We start from the raw sequence: 22,034 nt of genomic DNA on the forward strand, positions 1-22,034 counted from the left end.
AGCATTTCCCACCAACTCGGCTGCGGCCTGTAAGGCGGGGGTGCTGGTGTTGCTCACTGCCATCGCCATTGAAGCAGGGACAGCCAGTTGCCTGTCAGTAGGCAACGAAGATGAGGTGGAGCCAGAGGCACTCTTTCCCCTGGACTTCGAGGCCTCCAACCCCCCTGGGGCCCCCCAAAAAACCTACGTGTTAAAAATGTTGCTTAACTTGTAGGAGGGGGACCTCCAAAAGCCTTTAGGTCCAGGCTCCAAAATTACCTAGGTGCACCTCTGGGTGGGGCAGAGCCACTTTTGCTGGTGGGTGAGGAGAGCTTGGTGTCCAGCTGTTCAGCTTCCTCTAGCTCTCCGGTGGTTTGTGAGTTGCTCGGCATTGGGTCTTGTGACCATGTGGCAGAACACCAAATGAAGCCTCTCTTGCTGGTGCTCCTCCTGCCAGGGAGTTGTGGCTTGCATCCCCCTGGGCAAGGTGGGCTTCTGGTGCTCTGTTTTCCTCCGTAAGAAGGGGGGATTTCCCCCTCTGGGCAGCAAGAGATTCCTCAGCCGCTATGACTGCTCTATGCAGTGAGGAACATGGGAAAGAAAATAAGGATTCCCATTCTGTTGTTGGGATTGTTTTGTTTGTGTTTGTTTGAGACAAGGAAAGGTGAAGGACAGAGCTTTAGAAATTCTGGGAAAAGAATGTTTTAGGAATAGTAAGTTAGGCAAAAATGCTAGAGAGAAGAGAGAGGAGTTAGGGTCTAAAAGAACTGGGAAGGCTTTTCCTTCCCAGCCTCTTACAGGTTTTGTTTTCAAAAATCAGAATAGTCCTGCCTAGGAGCATGTGGGAAGGGTAACCCAATCAGAGATGCCCTCCTTCCAGCAGCAGAGAAACCTCTAGCTTTGTCTTCTCCACAGGCTAATTTTCTATATTTAGGAACCCTTTCCCCCACTTATGGGGAAACATTCAATGGGTTGCCTCCAGCATCTGTTTAGCTGCCAGTGTTTTTTCACAATAAAATTCCATCCTGTGAGTCCCAGCCTGCAGTTTGAAGTGGTATAGCCCCAACACAGGCCTGTCACCTCAGTAAGAGCTACAACTAGGTTTGTTAGGGTTTCATGCATGAGGACTTGGAGCAAGAATTTAGGGACAGCCAGGTCCTATGACCACAAGCCCAAATAATGGCTCTACCATATCAGCTGTGAACAGACCTTCAGCTCTGAGTTCATCTTGAATTCAAAGAGCTAAGCAGGATATCTACACAACCTGACAATAGTGGTAGTGTTTTTCCAAGGATGCTAATTTGTAGAATTTGTTTGCTATGGAGCAAGAAGCCTTCCTGTACAGCTATGGTTGTAGTATGCTTTTATTAAGACAGCAAACAAATATCTGGGATAGCCTGTACACTGTTTATCACCCATGGAACTGCTACAGCACAGAATGTGAAGACACTTTACGGTGTCAGAGAGCCCTCTCAAGGTGCCTCTAGGGCCTTTTCAGGTGTGAAATATTATGATCGAGTGCTAGGAAAACTCAATTCAGAGCTGATGGAATCTGAACACTGTACCTAGGGGAAATGCTGTAGAACAGTTACACACTCACAAAGTTATTAACAAAATGTTAATGAACATCATAAAGGAAAATAGGGGAAAGTGAATTCAAGCCAAGAGCAGCTGGCCACAAGAAATGAGAAAGAAGTCTGCTCACTTGTGGGTGGTGGAAGATGCATCTTTCCCAAGGAGAGTATAGGGTGGGACTTATTACTCCATTTGTTTTGCAGAAACAACTATAAGAATTTACATTCCAACATCAGTTTAGCCAACAGCAAGCCAATGTTTGTAATCCCTCATGAAATAAATCTACTCATCAAATGGCAGATTCTTGGCATAATAGTTCTTCCACCAAACTGAGGGTAAGGATTTGATTGCTGTAGGTGGTGGTAAGATATCACATGATTTGTTCCACAACATTTTCTCTTGTGGAATCAAAGGAAGGCACAATTGACAGTTTTTGCTTTTATCATAACCAACATATTTGGAGTAGAAAGGAATTTTATTCTAGGTCAGACTGGCCCATGATCCCAGAACTTTTTCTTCTCCTAATAATATTCCGTCCAATTCAGACATTTTAAAAACTGTCTTGCAAGCATCTTGCAAGGACTTTGGATTCTCCTGCTTTGTAGCACTGTTGTGCTGCTTATAAATCCACAATTGTGGCTGTACAGGTACAGAACCTATTTTGTTTCTTTGATTACAAAGCTTGGAAATCATATCTATTATAAAATCTGAGTTATACTACTGCTATTAAATCTGGGACAGAGACTCAGCCTATAGGGGTATAATCAAGACAAAATCCACAAAAATCCAATGAAGAGTGGCCAGGTTATAGCAGTTTAAACATTTTCCCATGAGATATATGGCTTCTCTGTTTGCAATTGCTTTTGTACTAACCTACAATACATCTTTTTGCAATTTAGATGGTCAGAAGTTCAAGAATATTGCAAGGGTTTGCCATTGAGTGGTTTGGTGAAAATCCATTATGTATTTCTGGAATTATAAAGTTTAAAATTTCCCATTTTAATCAATGACTTAGCCACGGACAAGTTATGCGCACATATCTGGCAAGCTGAATCTCTTTGGAATCTCTTCTCAAGAGAAAAATGGCTGCTGTCAGATTGTAACAAAAAAAACCGGTAAGTAAGGGAATTTATTTTATTTTATTTATTACATTTCTATACCACCCTACCCAAAGACTCTGGGCAGTGTGAGGGGCAATATCCTGTGTATGTGCATGTGTGTATACATTATGTTTATTTTTACTTTTGAATACATATACATAAGATTGTGCTCTGCAGTTTAAGAGAAGTCAGCATGAGAGTCAGCGTGGTATAGTGGTTAGAGTGCTGGACTAGGACCAGGGAGACCCGAGTTCAAATCCCCATTCAGCCATGTTACTTGCTGGGTGACTCTGGGCCAGTCACTTCTCTCTCAGCCTAGCCTACTTCACAGGGTTGTTGTGAAAGAGAAACTCAAGTATGCAGTACACCGCTCTGGGCTCCTTGGAGGAAGAGCGGGATATAAATGTAATAATAATAATAATTTTTGCAAGAGGTTGGCTGTCATAATTAAAAATTTAGAATTCCAAAGCATTTAAAGATTAAAAACTCACATTCCACAAACCCCAGCCTTAGTTGCCCCCTGCCTTCAGAAGAAATTGGAGATGAAAGACCAAAAGAAAGTGTGGGTGCATCGAAACTAAGTTATAAACAGGCACTTTAACTTACATTGTCCATGTTTTTTTGCTGCATGAGTGGATTTGTAAGCACCTTAAATAATAAATCAAAAGGTTTTTTAAAAAAGAAAAAGCCTAAAGGCTCTTCTCACGTAAAAACTGCCAGGAGCCAAGTGGCTCCAAGCCGCGCCTCAGTGGCAAACCTCCTAGGGAACCCACCTTGTAAATGAGGTTAAGGGAGCCAGCACTCCCTTAGCCGCGTTTACTTGATCGTGTGTCAGCATGGGTGTTTTCAGCCAATGCTGACACACTGACAGGCAGCCACCTGTCTCTGGGGGGGATCTCCATAATGCACCACACACTCATGTGGTGCATTGTGGGATTTCCAGGGGCCGGGACAATTTGTACTGACCTCTACATCTCCACGTTGCTTGGGGCAGCAGTGGCCCATCTGGGCATGTGATCCACCATCGTCTGTGGGGAAGGTACGTTTAAGCAGCCTTCCCTGCTGCCCACCCACCCGGTCATTAGAACAACCTACTAGAATATGCCAATACTTTGATAGTGTGAGCTAATATATATATATATATATATATATATATATATATATATATATATATATATAAAGAGTATTTGGGTATAGAAAATTTTGTCTCTGTGTAGACGTGGAACAGAATTCAGGTGCTTTCTACATCTACCACTGTATTATTATCAGAGCATCCCCTTGTCCCATTATAATGATTTGTATCATAGATGTACCAAAACGTAGACATGGTTTTTTAAAAAGAAAAAGAAAATAGAGTTCTAATAATTCTAGTTTCATTTATAACTCTAGCCAATCTCTCCCTGACAGGATTAGGTCATGATGCTTTAAAGTATTTGTCTCCTGGCCTCTGCCATTCCATTTAAGACCTGGCAACTCCAATTCCCACCCCCCAAACCCTGTTGAGCTAGAGCCTCAGAGATAGCTAAACCAATGGTGGAAGCAGCTATAACGTTCACCATTACAGAATTCATTCAGGCATTCCACACAGATTTGTGGAAATTCTGAACCACAAACCCCATCTTAGTATTTTCTATTAGCACTAAACATATTCTGTTTCTTGAGTTTAAGTCACATCAGGTGAAAGGAAGGGAGGTGCATTCAAGAGGAATTAACAGAGATGAAAAGCTACAGCTTCTCAAGCATAGCGAGGCTCACTGCTGAGAACAGAGGGGACCCTATTATGCCACTGGACATAGTGCTGTAACATTTGTTAGCATAAATCTAATTCATAGCAAGGAGATATTTTGCCTTTCAGTCAGCAGTAATAATGTCTCCTCTTCCTCCCCCAGCCCAAACTGCTGCCTGAGGAACAGTTGTAGTACCATCCAGTCAGGATAGAGCACAAGAAGGTCAATTTAAAAAAATGTGTGGCAACCATTAAAAAAAAAAGTCAGCTCAACCTAAAGCCCCCAAGTATTGTCTGACACAAAACACAGATGTGCTGTGCAGGCAGCATTTCCCCCCAAGCTACCCTTGTGACCAGCATACTTTACCAAGGGATACGTAGGCACAGAGCAAGTGCACAACTGCTCATGGAATCCAAGATGAAAATCCAGTTGCCACTCAAGGTGCCTCCAACAGGACCAAATGAAACAGAAGACAGAGACAAATTCATAGGAAGATGAATCACTATTAGATAGCAAGTTTCTAGTACAAAAGGTGTTTGTAGAGGAAATTGAGAATGGCCTATTCTACATGGGTGGTGGATGCCCAAGAGGAGAAGGGCTGCAAGGAATATTTTTAGAAAGCTGTTAACATGATTCTGTACAGAGGTGTTAAAAATTAGAATTTAAGTATAAATGACCCAATTTATTTAGACCCTATTCCAAGGCCAAAAGACTGGAGTAGTGGTACCCCAGGCTGGGGTAGTGGAGGAAAAGAGCTCCTTTCCCAGGTAAAGTTATATTGACACTGTTTTACAGGCAAGGTGACTGGAAGAGAGTCATCTTTTTCATCTAGATGCCTCTCTCCTAGATGAAAAAGATGACCCAGTCACCTGGGAGAGAAGAGAAAGAAACAAGAGTCTCTAGAGTTTGGCATTGGAAACATATTGTTCCATCAAGCTTCCTATTCCCACATTTTCATATCCAACTTCCCTCCACCCTCATCCATCCCATCCTACAGGATATCCTTAGATGGTCAGCCTGAGGCAAGGACTACATCACTCGCGCATTGTGTACAACAGCTAGCACAATGTTAGCAGTAAGGAAACATGAAGTAAGAGTAGTAATGGTTTATTACCCATCCCAAAACACACAAAAAGATAAACTGCACACAAAGAATTATTAGAGGCACACCCTTCAGTGAACTCTACTGGAATTTTATGTTATGTACATCCTCATACAGGTACTGTTTCTGCAGCAGGGTATCTATATTGTTTCTTCTAGGAAAAAGACTCTTCAAACTCTTGGCCTCAGAATTCATTGCCAGCCACAGCCGAGACTTATCAGTGTATTAGTGAGGAGGTTTGTCATGTCAGTCCAGAAAGAATATGGAAATTACATAAGGTGACAGTCTCTTTGAAGCGAAGTCGGTGTGTCTGCATTATAATCTCCTAAATGAACACACACTTAAAAAGACTCCATGTATATCTGCTTACCCAACCCTGTTTGCATCAAGCAGAAGTGGGTCTACAACAGGGAAAGGGATACAGAGGTGAGCAGCACCCTCTCTCTTTCCAGAATGGACATGTGCCAAATCCTAACATTCCTTTACTAAGGGTTCAGAATATGTATGTGGAACAAGATCTCCTCTCCTGAGAGGACAATGCCAGAGGTACTGCTACTTCTTAGCTTGCAGACATAATGCAGCTATTTATTCCTCTTGCATGCATAATGGGAAGCAAGTATTGTACTATTGACTTTACTGTTTTGATTGACAAAATGGGGAAAGTTGAATTGTGCACAAGAAGTGCCAGGGATTTGATAGGACAGTTGTCCACACATGCTATGTGCCCTGAAGTCTACAGTTGCATCATTTGGCAGAAAGGGATGAGGACCTGAGTGTCACAGATGTAGAGTGTGGATTTCTCCCCTCCCAATCTCTCTTTCCCTTTAATGCTGTAAGAACCAATAAGCCTGACAAATTAATTTTCTGCCTCATACGAAGGCTGCCCCTACCTCCCCAATGAAGTACTTCTTGGAGTATAGAAAAGGTGGACTTTGGACAGTAGAAGGGAAGGCAAGCTAAGCAGTTACTGCTTCCATGAGTGAGGAATTTGGCTTAGGCAGTACAGGTCTGTGATAGGGAGGACACTGTTAATGTCAATGGCAGCACTAGGTCAGCTTATCAGCACCATAGGGATCAGAGAGAAGCAGGCCATTGGAGCAATATAAAAACAAACCTATTCTGTTGCTGCGGCTACCTTCTGAGGACAGGGGAAATATTTCACTCTGATACACAGCAATTGTATGAGCAGTAAAAGTATGGGTCACTATCCCTTATTGCTCCACCCCCAAAAAACCAAAAATTTAAAAACACCGACACGTATTACTATCCTTTATCCCAAAAGCTTTAAAACAGGGCAGTAGGAACAGCAGAGTTTATAGAGGTAGGCTCTTAGTTCAGGAACTCCAGAGACCAAGTGTTTCAAGCAAGGAATCAGGAACACCATTCAGTGAGAACCTCTGGCAAGCACCATTCAGAAGAGCAGGCACTAACTCAGAGGAAAGGGGAGAGCCCTCAGCTGTTGATTTCAACACCAGTTTGAAGCAGGGCTAACAATACATAAAAACAGCAGATTCAAAGCACCAGAGTCAAGCTGGTAGCTTCGGCTTTATAGCACAAGCAACAGGTCAGGAGTTCAATTGGCTTGCCCTTATTATCAAGGGCTTAGTTTGCCTGGCCTGCACTACTCTCCTTCTCCAGGCATCTGCCCAGGATCAGATATCTTCCAGAGAACAAGAAGAGTCAGCTTTCAGCGTTGTCCTGCTTTGCTTAATTTTTGCTCACTTGGGGGAGAAAAACTCTTATTCCAGCACAACAGCAGCCACAGAGAAAGTGAGAAGGAGCGAGAAGTATAGATCCCTCTTTCCCACCCACAGTGCAGTCCGTATCATTAGTTCTCTGTGCCCAGGAATGTGGGATGTTCAAACTTCCCCTTGGTTTATCCTGGAAAAAACATATATGCACTAGGATTAGTCCACTCCACAACCAGGGGCTACAGTCAATGCTGGGGAGGGGAATGCATTAACGCCAGGACTGGTGAGGAAACAGGTGGATAAATCAGCTTCAGGAGATGGTTGAAAACTCTTTCAGCAGGACCTCCTGACTGAGGGTGTTAAAAGCCAGATTTCGCCGCACATTGATGCTGATGGACCGAACCTGTGGGAGAGAGAACAGTCACTAGAGGTACCACCGACAGAGTCAGCAGATCTGGCACTGAAGACCTTGGATAGACCAGCTTTTGAGTAGCAGAACTGGCTTATGGAAAAGAGCACACCAACAACTCAAAAAGCTTAAGGTGTGGAAAGAAGACTTCAGTACTGAAGATAGATACAATCTACCAAGGAGCCATTTTACCAGATAGGATCTCACACTCCATTTGTAGCAAGGATGTACATGCACTCAACCAAATGTAGCATTTTGTTCTCAGCAGGAGTGTTGCTACAATTGAATGGGGTTGGAGAGGGGGAGACAAATGCCCCTGAGGGAGAGGGCCCCGCTAGTTGAACAACAGACTGGTCTTCATTCTCTTTCTCCCCCTTCTCTGAAGAAAGCACCAGGGGTGGGGGAATAGAGTCCCATCTTTACTTTTTGTCACAGGGTCCATTCAAACCTTACTACAACCCTGGTGCTCAGCATTAAGTTATGAAAATGTTCCAGATCTGCTTCATTTATTGAGGAGCTTGCAGAATTAAGGATATTGAATCTATGACTGCTGTAAAAAATGACATACAAACAGAACATAAGAGCAGCTGCACTGCATCTGACCAAAGGTCTCTCTCTTCCAGCACTCCTTCCCTAACAGGGCCCATCCATATGCTTCTAGAAAGCCCACAAGCAGCTCCTAAAAGGTGACAGCTGTCCCCCATCTTGGCCCAACAACTGGTATTTAGTAGCATACTCCCACCAAACCTCTCTTTTTAGCTACCATGACTAATAGGCATGATTGGCTTATTCCTCCACAAAGCAAGAGGGACTACAGCTCTGGAACACTACCCTGGCTTATGCAGGGTGCAGAAGCAACCTTTAAGAAGTAGACAGGTGACTTTAAAAGAGGATTAGACAAATTCATGGAGGACAAGTCTATCAGTAGCTATGTCGTGATGGCTACAGGATGCCTCTGAATACCAACTGCAAGGAAGCAAGAGTAGGGGATTGGGCATGCCTTCATCTCCTGCTTGTGGGCTTCCCAGAGACATCTGGTGGGCCAGATGAGAAGCAGGATGCTGGATGAGATAAGCCTTGGGCCTAATCCAACAAGGCTCTGCTTATGTTTTTAGACTGCAGTCATTCATTCCCAAAGCATTGCCTGCAGTCATGAAGGCTAGCAACTTTATATTGTAGATTCACAAAAAATACACAGTGTCCTATCAGTGTTCTCTCTAATTTTTTTCATCTGTGTGCGGAATGAGTTTTGTTCCAGGCGGCAGTATCAAAGCTGTGTGTGTGTGCACATATATTCAGAGTAGGACCTTCCTGATTCAATCTGAGTGGGATCTAAAATTAACTGAGTGGACATCAAAAAGCTTGTGAGCATACGCACATGCACCCGCCTAAGAGGGAACACTGTGCCCTATTATTTAAAGCAGTGCCCCATTTTCCTCCTATCAAAGCCTGGTTCATTTGCATTGATAAATGCTAAGAATGTAACAAGCAGAGATATCCCTGCTATCAATCCAGTTATATATGTCCCCCTAGCTATTTGTTATGGAGACAGAGGCCTAAATACACCAAAGAATGAACTAAGTAACATCAATTACAACAATCCAGCATGTAAAGAAGAAACGTAACCCAATGCCAAGACTCATTCTCTATCCCTTTGTTATTTAAACCCTTCAAAAGCATCTCTATCATACTCCTTTTACCAAAGAGTCCACTACTGAGAGGAGACCTGGTCTTGTGTTAGCAAGCATGACTTGTCCCCTTAGCTAAGCAGGGGCCACCCTGGTTGCATTTGAATGGGAAACTGCATGTGAGCACTGTAAGATGTTTCCCTTAGGGGATGGAGCCACTCTGGGAAGAGCAGAAGATTCCAAGTTCCCTCCCTGGCTTCTCCAAGATAGGGCTGAGAGGAACTCCTGCCTGCAACCTTGGAGAAGCTGCTGCCAGTCTGGGTAGACAATACTGAGCTAGATGGACCAATGGTCTGACTCAGTATATGGCAGCTTCCTATGTTCTTATTGTATTGGAATTAACCTCAGCCAGCTACTGACTCAGACTTGTCACATCCATGGCCTTGAATTAGTGACGGATATTGACAGGGAATGTGCGTGGTTCAAGAACTTGCAGAACTTCAGTGGATCTTCAGTTCTGTTTGAGGATTAACACTCCCAGTGTGGAAGGAGCTCCCTTGTCTGATGAGAATTCAGGAACCAGCACCTGAGGCCAACCTGAGCCCTCTGAAAAGCCACTTTGCCAATTGCCCAAATTCATATCCATTTCCTCCCCTTTGCCTAATATGCCAACAGATTATCCACAAGAATAAAGAATGCCCAACTACTTCAAGTCAGAGCATTCACTCTTCACCAAGGGGTTGGGGGCTTGCACATCTTTGGGGCCTGCATTAATTCATAGGGTTTGTGTCTTCTCTGGAGGCCAATTGCCAGAAAACTGTCCACATTCCTGTAGCTCTGGCTGATTCCCTACCTGGGGCCTACTGATAGACTTCCACCAGCTTTAGCCCAGATCTTTGGCTCTGAGTCACTAACATATGTTGTCCCATAGGCTACTTCTGTGTGGCTCTACCCTGAGAGCTCTGCCTTGCCCAGCAAGCTTTGATCAAGCAACACGGTCCATGAGGTAATCTGGAAATTTTACTTTAGGAGGTGGATCAAGAAGGAAAATTTTGGACCCATCTACTGTGCTCTTACATTGCACAGGTCCCTGAGTAGGATGCAAGCAGTGGAAGAGAAACTTGCATGTTGCTTTTGATCTAACAGAGCACCCAGGCTGTGTGACAGGAGATTGTGTCCTGGTGTCCTCTAAGAAAGGGGCACTTTTCCGAACCAAAAAGAAAAATGCAGTGATGTTGAGGGAAGAATTAAGAGCCTTAAGTTAAGAAACACCAAACCAGATCAACTTGATTCTTCCCCCTGATTTGAGAGAACATTCAGTGGACACACATTAAATTTGTTATATCTATCAGTAAGGGACTGACATGGGGGAGGCTCATAAAATCTCTAGAGAAAAAAGGATTAAACTAGTTGTGTTTGTTTAATCAACAGATGAATATGGATAAAGCTTCCCATTCTGCTTCCAGTTGGGAGAGAACCTGTTTGAGCATTTACTACAGAAAAGAGGAGATGGTGGTAGACATAACTTAACTATACTCAATGATACTTAGACTACTAGTATTTAGGATGATGGGTTCCAGAGCCAAATTACAATCTCAGCAAATTGGAAATGCAAATCTGCATTTTTAATCAAGGGAAATGTAATCTCCCACCCCCCACGCCCCGTTAGTGAACAATAGGATGCGGAGAGAGTGGTGACAATGATTTGGAACAGGGGAGGGAGGGAAAGCAAATGAAGAGAAACAGCACACATGGCTGGTGCATGAAAAGACATGGTGCAAGGGAAGGCTAGTGCTCCAACCGAGTCATATTAATGTGCAGATGAGAACAAGCATGGCTCTTTTTTGCACTGTGCTTGGAACCAGTCCTTGTGTCTGAGTGTCTCCCTCTTAATGTGCATGTCCAAGTGAAAACAGATCAAGAAAAGGAGTCATGGCCTCCCAACTTCCATTGCTCCACCATTTGCAATAAGGAACTTGCCTACCTAGCAATGGCAGGGCAGCAGGGGAAATAACTTTGAATCACAAAAACCATAGACAATTTCAGTTGAATGTGAAGGATAATGGGAGGGTAGGGGGTGGGGAGGAACAGTGCAAGATCAGTTCTGAGCATGTGTGATGAGTGAGATGCAGTGACTGAGCACTTCAAATCACCAAGGAAAATCTCTTGTGAAAGTGCTGATGTTCCTGTTTGTATTAGTGAAGTTGCTGGAGAAGGTACCCGATGAACCCGTCGAAGGGGCAATCAGCATGAGATTTCCTGGCTCTCAGAAAAGGCTTCCAGAGCAAGCAAGGAAATCTCAACCACATAACTCCAAGCATGTCCCAAGGAGGATACAAGGAAGCCCCAGATGGGTGGGGATTTCACCTTTTTATTTCCAATTGTGGCTGCAAGGCACCCAGCTGAACATGATCTAAAGGAAAGCACATTACTGCACCTGCTTCTGCATCTCCACCCCACCAGCCATCCTTTTGGTGGGTAAGAGAGTAGTTCTGGTTCTGCTGTGGCTACACTGCAAACCAAACTATGGGTCAAGCTTTTGTGACTCCCTGGTAGGGAGTTGAAACTCACCAGTTCTTTAAAGAAAGCAGCTTCTTTGTGTTGCTCTGAATAGCGTTCATATTGGTCCAGCCCATCCTGCAGTTTCAAGGTGAGTGTATCATAGTTGGAACGTACGACTTCCAAAACCTACAACACAGACAGACAATGAGAAGAAAGCATTGATCTGCTGAACAGTCTTCAAATCAGTAACACATAGCAGCGAAGTCCAGTGACCATTCCCTCCAAGGTTAACAGAGAAGACTTCAGATCTTCCTGACACAGCTTTAGGAGCAAAACATTTCACTGGGTTCAAGACCAAGTTTGATACACTTGCCAAGAATCTCTCATGATTTCAATTCTGATTCTAAATTGTAGTCCATGGCACCAAGACAGCTCTTCTCTTCCCATACATAGATCTTGGACTTTGCTATTTTGCTTCCTTAGCTCAATGGGGCACAAATGGAGGCATCAAAACAGAAAGGAATTGTTGTCTTAACTGTATATTCCTGGCATTGTCACATCTGGGATAAGTTTTCTTCTTGGCTACAGACAAGGTCAAGTTGCTAGGATACCAAGCGGAGGGATGAACCAGCTTCCCAGATTGAGCATGGCAATCTAAAATGTCCTCAACTCACTTAAAACTACCCAGACTCAATACATATCAGGAACAAAACATTCAGGAGGAAATGAAATTCTTAGACCTTTTTAATGCTTACAATAAAAACAAATAAAAGATCTTACAAATCGAGCAAATGCGTTTCAGTGTCCAAACACCATGATCAATGCTCTAGTTCAAGCAGCATTGATAATGTTGTTTAGACAATGAAACGTGTTTGCTCGATTTGCAAGATGTTTTATTTGTTTGAATTATACACATTAAAGAGGTCTAAGAATTCTGTCTGAAAAACAGGAGTTTGCATATTTCATCACCATTATATCATCTTATTCAGGAGAAAATATTAGAGACAGCACAACAGGAGAATATCCCTGGAAGTTCAAACCTCCCAGCTCTCAGAACTGAACTGTACAGCTCAGAGAACTAAGGGGAGGTGTCTGCTTCCCTCTGCCATCTTAGAGATGGTGTATACAAGTGTGCATGTGCAATGTCTCTATGTAAACCTCTTTGGAAACTTTTCTTAAATGGCAATTTAAAAAAAAAAGGGAGTTCCGTGAGAAGCAACATACCCTCAGAGGTTAGATTGAGACAGTGAGTTGACCAAAACCACTCAGAAAACCTCCAAGGTGAGTAGGAAACAGAACTCTAGTCTCCCTAATAGAAGTGCAATATACTACAGGAAGATCTCAGTATTTGCATGGGTTCTGTTCTGAGCTATTCTGATACCAAAACCGTGAATACTGAGGCATTAAGTGAATGGGATCGCAGGGGTTAGATTCTGAAGGCCATGGGGAATTGTAAAAAACACGGGGGGGGGGAATAAAGTGCCCTACCATGCTCCCCTGGTCCCCAGCAGTCCAGCAATGCCCCCCGAATGACTTAAATCCACCATTTTAAAAAACGGGTTTTTTTTTGTTTTTTGTTTACATTTCCCTTGAAAAGGAGCCATAAAATGGCGGACCAGAAATTACCTCTGAGGTCATTTCTGGTCACCCCTGATCCACGGATATGTGGATTTAATCTTTTTTGGTCAGCTTTTCCCCATGGATAGAGGTCAGGTGTCAATTACCTGACCACGGATACACAAAATCATGGATACTGAATCCATGAATAATGAGGTCCTCCTGTATATCCACTACATCATACTGACTCTCAGGGATACTTGTTGGGAAGCTCACCACACACATTCTGCACAGAATGCTGCCCTCACTCTCTCTCTGCCACTCTAAGCTGAGACTGGTTTGTTCTCAGGGAACTAGAAGATAAAAAAATCACTTCAGCACTTGAAGTGGAACACACCATCCTCAGTCATGAATGGGGGAAGCATGAATGGTGACTGTCTTCTTCCCTGCCATGGGTGGAAGAAAGTCAACACAGTACTTCATTGTTGCTATAAGAATGCACCTTCCTTAGCCCAAAGCACGGAGGAAGAGAAATGGTGCTGTGCTGGACATTTTCTTTAAATGTTTTTTGGTGAGTTCAACCATGAGCCCCTACAATCCCATTATCAGATATGAGAAGCCCTCCCTTTGGTATCCTAGCAAATGGACCCAGTCTGTAGCCAAGAAGGTGCTATTCCAGATATATTGGCTGCTTCCTCCTGGCATCTTGGGAAGATTCCAATGTTTTCCACTCACATACAGCACAGTGAAATGTAGATGGCCGAGAACCATCTGTGCTGCTGCATGGGCCTAACACACCATTGGTGGTGTTGTGGAACAGAACTGTTCCACTGCAGCTTAAAAGTGCACAAGTGCAATTGCATGACGCTACCTCCATTGGAAATAATGGAGGCAGCATCTTCTCACAACTCTGCTTGCATTATTAAGTCACAGCAAAAGAGACCCATTTCACAACACCACTGATGGTATTTTAGGCACATGCCAGCAGCAGCATGGGCAATGCTCAATTGCCTGTGGTTTGCTGTGCTGTAAGTAAGCCACTCGTCTTTGAAAAATCCATCCAATTCTGTCTTGAGTTCAGTGGGGTTCTCTCTGCTAGAACAGTCATCCCTCTAAAAAGTTAAGACACTTCTTCAAATCCGTAAGAACAGCCAGGTGCATGCGTACTGAGAAAGGCACAGTGGTGCCCCACATCATGTTTCAATGCACTGGGAAGTAAAGCAACCCTTTGACCACTTGGACAGCTCCCTGCTTCCTGTCATACCAATATTCAGGCTTCCAACTTCTTGCCAGAAACTTCAAAAAGGGTATTTGCCAAGCAACAGTTTTAGAATGTGCTGCCTAGCACCTAGCACATGCTCTCCATGGGTGCAATCCATGCACCACGTAACAGAGAACAGGGAGGTGCAGGCCAATGAATAAATGCTGACGTGTTGCAAGGTCACTTCTGAATTGTTTGTCAGCAATCCTGCTGATATTAGAGCCTGCTGCCTCCTCTATTTCCTGTTTGTCAGGTTTACTGGCAGTGAGGCGGGGGGAAGTATCCCCAGCAATAACAGCTATCTGCAAATTCAGTTGGCTGTTTCCTTGCATGTGTGTGCTGAGGCTGTGATGGGAAGAATAAGTGTTTGAGAGCACAGACTTCAACCACAGAGAACAGGCCTAGGAGGAGGAATAATTCAATCCAGAATACGACTAGTCACATAAGACAGGTAAACGTGAACTTCTCACAAATGTCCATTATTAGAGCCTTTGGATGGGGCAGTTTAGAAATGTAATAAATAAATAAATAAAACCATTAGGTGTTCCAGGATAGGGCAGTCCAAAAGCAAAGGCTGACGCACCCAGAGAACCACTGGAATATGTGAGAATGTAACAATGGGTGTACATGCCTGCTCAGAAGTTTTTTTTTAAAAAAGCAGCCATGTCACTTTTATATTAAGTTGCTTTTTTATCACATTTAAATAATTATTCGTGTGACCAAAATCCCCAACTTCATCTCTGGGCAAGTGTTTTAAAGCAGACTATAGACTGCTTCTACCTGGAACTTTTATACACATGGCTTTATGGTGCAGGGTCTCCGAAGGGCAATTGCGTCATTATTGAGGCTTTTCTCATAGATGCAGATCCTCTGTGCATTTCCTGTGAATACTGTGTATGTCATACAGCTTGCTCCGGGTTTTTCTCCAGCCAATGGTTTCCTAGATGAGGTGAGATTCCATGCCTCTCTTTTTTTGAAAGGCACATGTGTGGTGTGCTTTTGTGATTTTAAAAAATATATATATATTATGGAAGTCAGGGTTAACACAAGAATAACTACTTGAAGCAATAGCACAAGATTTAAACACTGATCCTCCACCTTTGTCTTTGTTGATTTTGCCCTTAACTTTGCAAAGAACAGAAATCACCACTCTATCCCCCTCTTCTGCCCTTAACCTCTTGATTTCTGCCCATGACACCTGCCTCATTTTAACTGAGACACCCCCCCCCCCACTTCTGACTGTGTGTCCGGAAGGACAACAAGTCAGCAACAGGAGACTGCTTTTTAACAATACAAAGTGGTTTGTATCTCATGCCTGGGGGTGGTGGTGGAGGGAGAAGATGCTCCAGGATGCCGGCAGTAGTGCTTGTGCTGGCTGACAGTTGATGCTCTGGAATTCCACCCAAAAAAATGTTTACAAAATCCAAAAACACGAAAGTGCTAACTTTGAAAAAGTTATCAGTAATGGCCCCTCCACACATCGCGGGAGAAGCACTGGGCTACAAATAGAGGATTTTTTACCCCAGACATGTTTCACCCTGGCTAAGCTAAAATGTGCAGCCCGTGAGATAAAATATACAGCTGGGGGAAACCAGAATCGTGTGTGAAGTGCTCCCCAATAACTCACATGGACTTCGAGGTGAATTCATCTGATGTGTGAATGTGCACACTCCATTCTGGAGGAGATGCACTTGCCCTGTAAATTCTATATAAGCTGTTTGAACCTTAAGCCACTGCATCTGGCTAAGCGGCTTTGATTTTTTAACTTTTATAATAAGGGCACAACACTACATAGAAGCAACATGTGCCATTGAGTGAGAAGGGGGCCCTGGAAATATCATGAAAATTGATTTGGATCAAAAGGAGTCTGGAGGTGCTATGTCCTCATGAGAACAATATTTGGAAAGTCACTGAGGAAAACTATGAGTTGAAATGCATCTGACTTCATAAAGATCTTCAAGGACTTAAAATCACTTGGAATCATAGGTCTACATGCTTTAGTCAACATACATCTGAGGACTTTTATAATATATTTGAACTAATTACCTAATTGGCATATGAATGAGGACCTTTAATGCATTATGAGTTTTTTAAACAGTTCTTATTAAATTTTAAACAATGTTATGTAGCATTATTAACCTTTATTATTAAAATACCCATTTTAATAATAAAGGTTATTTTATTTTCCTATCTTTTGTAGTTACATATTATTAACCTAGAACCATATTGCAGTTTTTCCTGATCTTTTATATTGCTTTGATGTGAGCTAAAAGCCATTTGTGTAAAAGCTCCTGGTGTGCAACATGTGACCCAGATCAACTTCCTGCTTCTGCTGTTATACAGAAAGCTCTATGTTTCCAGCAGGAAACAAAAGCCATTCCTGCCAGCAAAAGGGCTGAGCTGGGAAGACTCTGAGCAACAGCCTATTCTACAAAAAGCAGAAAGAGGCAATTGTCTTTGTTGATTGGTGCAGCTTTTACAGCAACATATCGCATCTCAACCTCACTGTCTGAAGATGTGAAAGCCTCGGTTTATGGGCACAGATGGTACACAAGGAGGCCTGCTAGAATGCTGGCAAACGAGAGGCCTAGCAGGCTGTGAAATTGCTGGAAACTTGGCAGGGAGCAGCTCCTGCACAGAACCTCATCTACAACCTTTTCACCTTTCTTGTCATTAGAAAATTGGCATTGGCTGTGGCTTTCTGGAACTTTCCTCTGTTCCACAAGCAAAAGATGCAGTTTAGACTTTCCGAAGCTTGAAGGTCCAGGCTGAGGCCACTCGCAGCAGGGATGGCACTGGCTCCTTTGATAAATCTGCTTTATTCTGCGTTCAGATATAGCTTGCTCTAGATTTCTTGGTAGCTAGACTTTTCAAAAGTGCCAACTGCCACCCTCCTGCTGTCCTCTGAATCTTAGATCTGCAAGATGTGGGTAACACAGGGAGGTCATTTGCAGATGATACCAAACTCTTTCGGGTGGTGAAATCCAAAACCTGCAGTTTTCTACTTGTTTCACCATACCAATAAAGCTAATTAAGCCCAAGTTTGTCACAACATACACAGTCTCACATTTAAAATTCATCCCCAAAGATTTCTCCAGAGGCATTTAGTTGCTAATAGATTTTTTTTCTTGTAATGGAAAGATTTACCACTTTAACTGAAGAGCAATGACTGCATCTTTCTAATAAAGCAACAGATAATTGACAAATTTTACAAGAGTTTATTCTAATTAATACAGAAAAGAATAAAAAAATATAGTTTGCAGACAGCATCCTCAGAATTTGCTGATGCTGGACTCTCTACTGGAATTAATTCCCAGAAGCAGCAAAGACAAAGTATGTAACGAAATGATTAGGTGTTAAGTAAACAACACTCAGCACATTTTTGTAACAATTTCTAGATTTCTAGCCAGAATGTAACTGAACCACACAAATTCATCTTAGAGCTTCATTAGTAAAACTCAGCTATTTTCCACCCAGATCTTTCACTCAGAATAAAATCTGCAAATGTAAATACTTTTGTAGCCAAGTATGTATTGTTTTTACCATTTACTACAGTATTTAGATTTTCACGATTTGCTGAATATTTGGACAGGGACTAGAGGTGGGGGAGGAAAGTAAATTAAGAAGTGATGTGTAAGGGAATCAGCATCTGGGAAGGAGATAAGGAATTGTGTGCATTCTAGAAAGTCTTCCCCAGTCTTCAAATCCTTTGCAAGCCCCCCTAGTTTCCAGATTTTTAAACAAGCACATACATTTTTTAAAGTTCCATTCAAGTGGTGATCCTTACATCACACAACACATTAGCAAGTTTCATGTAGACCCAGTCTCAAAAGAGGATGCAGTGAATGCATCCAAATACAGTACAATGTCTTAAAATGTTCTATGTAGCCAGTGGATGGTTATATAGAGAATATATAACACCTCTTATCCAGGAGAGGATATCTTTCCACTTATGTGTTTGGACATTATAGATCAAATATTTTTTTTCTCCAGGAAGGTGGTTTCTAAATATTAGAAGTGATATTTCATAGACACTCAGGGTTTTGTGTGTTCTGCAGAAGCTGCTACTAGAAAGTCTCAGGCTCCACAGCAGGCCTGAACAACTCATGACCTGGTGGGCCGCAACTGACCATGACATGGCTCATGGGGGCCAAAGTCAATTTTTAGGGTACTGATTATTAAATTAACACCTAATATCAATCAATTAATTAAATCAAATTAAACTGAATTTAATTAAACTGAATGTAATTAAAATTTAACTTTTGAAGTTCTGGCCAGGCAAGAATTAAATTAAATTAAAATAAAATAAATTGAATTAAAAATTCTAATAAAATACATACAATGCAATCTGTACAAAATACATAATAAAATGCATTGTTCTTCCTTTCCACCTCTCCCAAAATGGGGCAGTCTTGGGGAGGGAGAGAGAGAGAGAGAGAGAATATGGAGCAGTCTTGGAGAGAAATAGAGAGAGAGAATAAAGCAGTCTTGGAGAGAAGGAGAGAGAGAATGGAGCAGTCGTGTGTGTGTGTGTGTGTGTGTGTGTGTGTGTGAGAGAGAGAGAGAGAGAATGGAGCAGTCTTGGCACGCACGCGAGAGAGTCCGTTCACTGTCATTCCAGAGGTCCTCATCCTCCTCCCGTCCTGGCAATGCTTTCTCTTCCCCGATGGGCTCCCTCCCTGCCTACCATTTGTGCTTGCCCCCTCTGCCAGGGCCTGCCACTGCCAGGGTCCCTCGTAGGGTACGGCCACTGCCTCCCACGTCCTTCTCCCACCTCATCACCGGCACCATTTTTCTCGCCGCCGATTCAAGCCACTGAGGGGATGGCTACAAGGTGCATGTGTGTCCTTCTCCACCGCCCCCCTCGGTGGTGGCGGCATGCAGCAGCAGATAGAGCGACGCTGGGGCCTGGTGTTTGGCCCCGCGTCGCTTCTCAAATGCGAGGCGCGCCTGCGCAGTTAAATCTCTTAACTGCAGGCATGAGCGCCTCGCTCGCAGACGCAGTTGGGGAAGCGACGCGGGGCGAAACACCAGGCTCCAGTGTCGCTCTGCTATTTGCCGCTGCTGCCGCCGGAGAGAAGAAGGGAGAGGAGGGAGGGGAGGTGGTTGAAGGACACACACACAGACGCAGCCATTTCCTCAGCCGTGCATCGGCTGGAATTGGGGGTGTGTGTGTAAAGGAGGTTCTCAGCAGGGGGAGGAAGGGGAAGTGTAGCCCTGGGGGGCAAGAAAAAAGGCCACGGCCCGCGGGCCTATGTTGTGCAGGCCTGCTCTATAGAGATTCAGAACAGGGCACTTTGAGAGATCATGTGTTAACTGTGCAACTACTGTGAGAGCTGGTCTAATCTACCTGGGACTATTGTGCCAATACTTCATTTCTTAAAATTATTCTCGTGTGTGTGAAGAAACATTCCCACTGAACTAGGAACTCACTACTTTACAGACAGAGGAACTGAGATGAGATGTATAAACTGCCAAACAGGTTGTGGTTCACTGCTTAAAGTTGAAAAGGTTTCAATTTTACAGCAGTTCTGCTTCAGACAATCAGATGTTAAGCTATGATAAGCCACAAAACTAAGCTATATAGTTACTTCAAGCAGATGGAGCTAGCAGTTGGGAGACTCAAAGCTCTTAAGATACAGCACCAAATACTGAGCTCGGTTTACGAAGAAAAACCAACAGCAGAAATCAGGAATGAGTAGAGTCATCTCTTGCCAACCACGGTTTTACCAACCGCAATTTAGAGTATATGCGCATAGGAAATTGTGACAGATTTTTAGTGAGGTTTTAGTGGTGTGTTTTTAGTGAGGGGCGGGGGTTCAGAGGTAGGGATGTGCGAAACGTTTCGGATACAAAACGTTTTGTACCCAAAACAGCCTGTTTTGGGTGTTTTGTAGACAAAACAAAACACCAATTTTCCAGATCCAAAAGTTTTGTATACAAAACAAAACGTCCCTGTTTCAGCTACAAAACGTTTTGTTGTTTTGGACCTCCATTTTGTGGTGATCTCTGAGTCAGTCTCCATTTTGTGTTTGACATCTCTTTGAATTTTCCACCCTTGCAGCCTTCTGATCAGTGACCTAAATCATGGGCTGACCTGCTGACAATTCCCTCCTTGTTCCGCATTGGCTCTTTTGCTTCTTGCCACTCTTTACTGACCCCACATTGGCCAGGGGAAGGATCGCTAGCCCATGGGTGCTGGGTTCTGTTGATTCTGTGGTGTTCTGAGTGTAGATTTTCTGGGAGCATATGAGAGAGTGGATTTTTGTTTTTCACTGAAAATCTCATACGCTACCAGAGAATCTACAATGAACACCTCAGAAACAACAAAACCCAGTACCCCACGGGCTTGTGGGTATGGGGGTGGTTGGCACCCTATGTGCACTACACAACTCCTCGCTCTGGGCAACCCCAGTGCCCCCCAAGTGGAATTATGGGGCTGCTGAAACCTAAACCTCCATTATTCCCTGTGGGAGAAATCTTAGACACGTAAACTTCATCAAATCACAAAAGATCAGCCCTTTGCCCAATTTTTTTGAAATAATTCTGGAAGTTTCCTTGCCCCCATTGGGCACTACCACCCACCACACTCCGCTCTGGGTCATCCCTTTCCCCTTGATTTGAAGCGATACATTTGCTGGAATCTCCATTATTCCCTATGGGAAAATGTGTAAACTTTAAAAATTCACAAAAAATCAGCCCTTTGCCTAATTCCTTTGAAATTTGGCTGGTAGCTTCCACCCATTGGACACTACCACCACCACCCACTCTTTTTGCCCTGGGACCCTTTTTAAAAATCCAAATAGATTCAGATTCAAAAAATTCGGCTACAAAACAGAACAGGGCTGTTCGGATTCAGAAAATTTGGGTACAAAAAAAAAGGGGGGGCATTTCGATTTGGATACAAATAATGGTCTTTTTGTAGACATGGTTCCCCTAACCACATTTCCTATAGACTTTAATGCCTCACCAACTGCGAATTTGCCATTGGTGAGGTTTTGCCAGAACAGAACCTTAGCAATTGGCAAGGGATGATTGTGCAAGCACAGAGCAAAAAAAGGGGGTGGGGCAGGAGCAGCTTTCTACTTTGCTTTGGCCTGCATATTGCCTTAGCTAGATTTCTCTGTCAAATGACATCTAGTTTCCCATCTATTTTTAGTCATTTATTGAATAAAATATTGAATATATAGCTTGCCCCAACCCAAAGACAGACAGTAATACAAGCACTGTCAGTGGCCTCATCCAGAATAAGATCAGAAGGCTGGTCCTTGGTTAACACTGACTTTACATTTAAGAGCAATAGAGGGCAGGGGAGGAACAGAACAAGACAGGCATAAGCTATCTTACAAGCCCTATGGGCTTTTGCCCCACTGTCACATCACCATGCTTCATCCACAGCCTTAATTGGCAGCCCTAAACCCTCCCCCACAATTCAACCCTCCTCTTTTGTGACTGATAACAAGGCCTGCTGCAACTGGGAACCCACTACTGCTGCCATGCTGT

General features: G+C 43.4%; 1 protein-coding gene across 3 annotated transcripts in view; it reads right to left on the minus strand.

Moving 5' to 3' along the window:
- Positions 1 to 5,472: 5,472 nt before the first annotated feature.
- Positions 5,473 to 22,034, minus strand: part of ARMH3 (armadillo like helical domain containing 3) — a 237,969-nt gene continuing 221,407 nt past the window's right edge. For all 3 annotated transcript variants that reach the window (XM_053305039.1, XM_053305040.1, XM_053305041.1), the window contains exons 25-26: positions 11,783 to 11,899; positions 5,473 to 7,577 (exon numbers count right to left, since the gene is read on the minus strand). In XM_053305039.1, the coding sequence (XP_053161014.1) occupies positions 7,485 to 7,577; positions 11,783 to 11,899 (210 nt within the window). In that variant the 3' untranslated portion in view covers positions 5,473 to 7,484. The remainder of the gene's footprint in view (positions 7,578 to 11,782; positions 11,900 to 22,034) is intronic.

Source organism: Hemicordylus capensis, chromosome 3 (genome assembly GCF_027244095.1).
Source record: "Hemicordylus capensis ecotype Gifberg chromosome 3, rHemCap1.1.pri, whole genome shotgun sequence".
NCBI lineage: Eukaryota > Metazoa > Chordata > Lepidosauria > Squamata > Cordylidae > Hemicordylus > Hemicordylus capensis.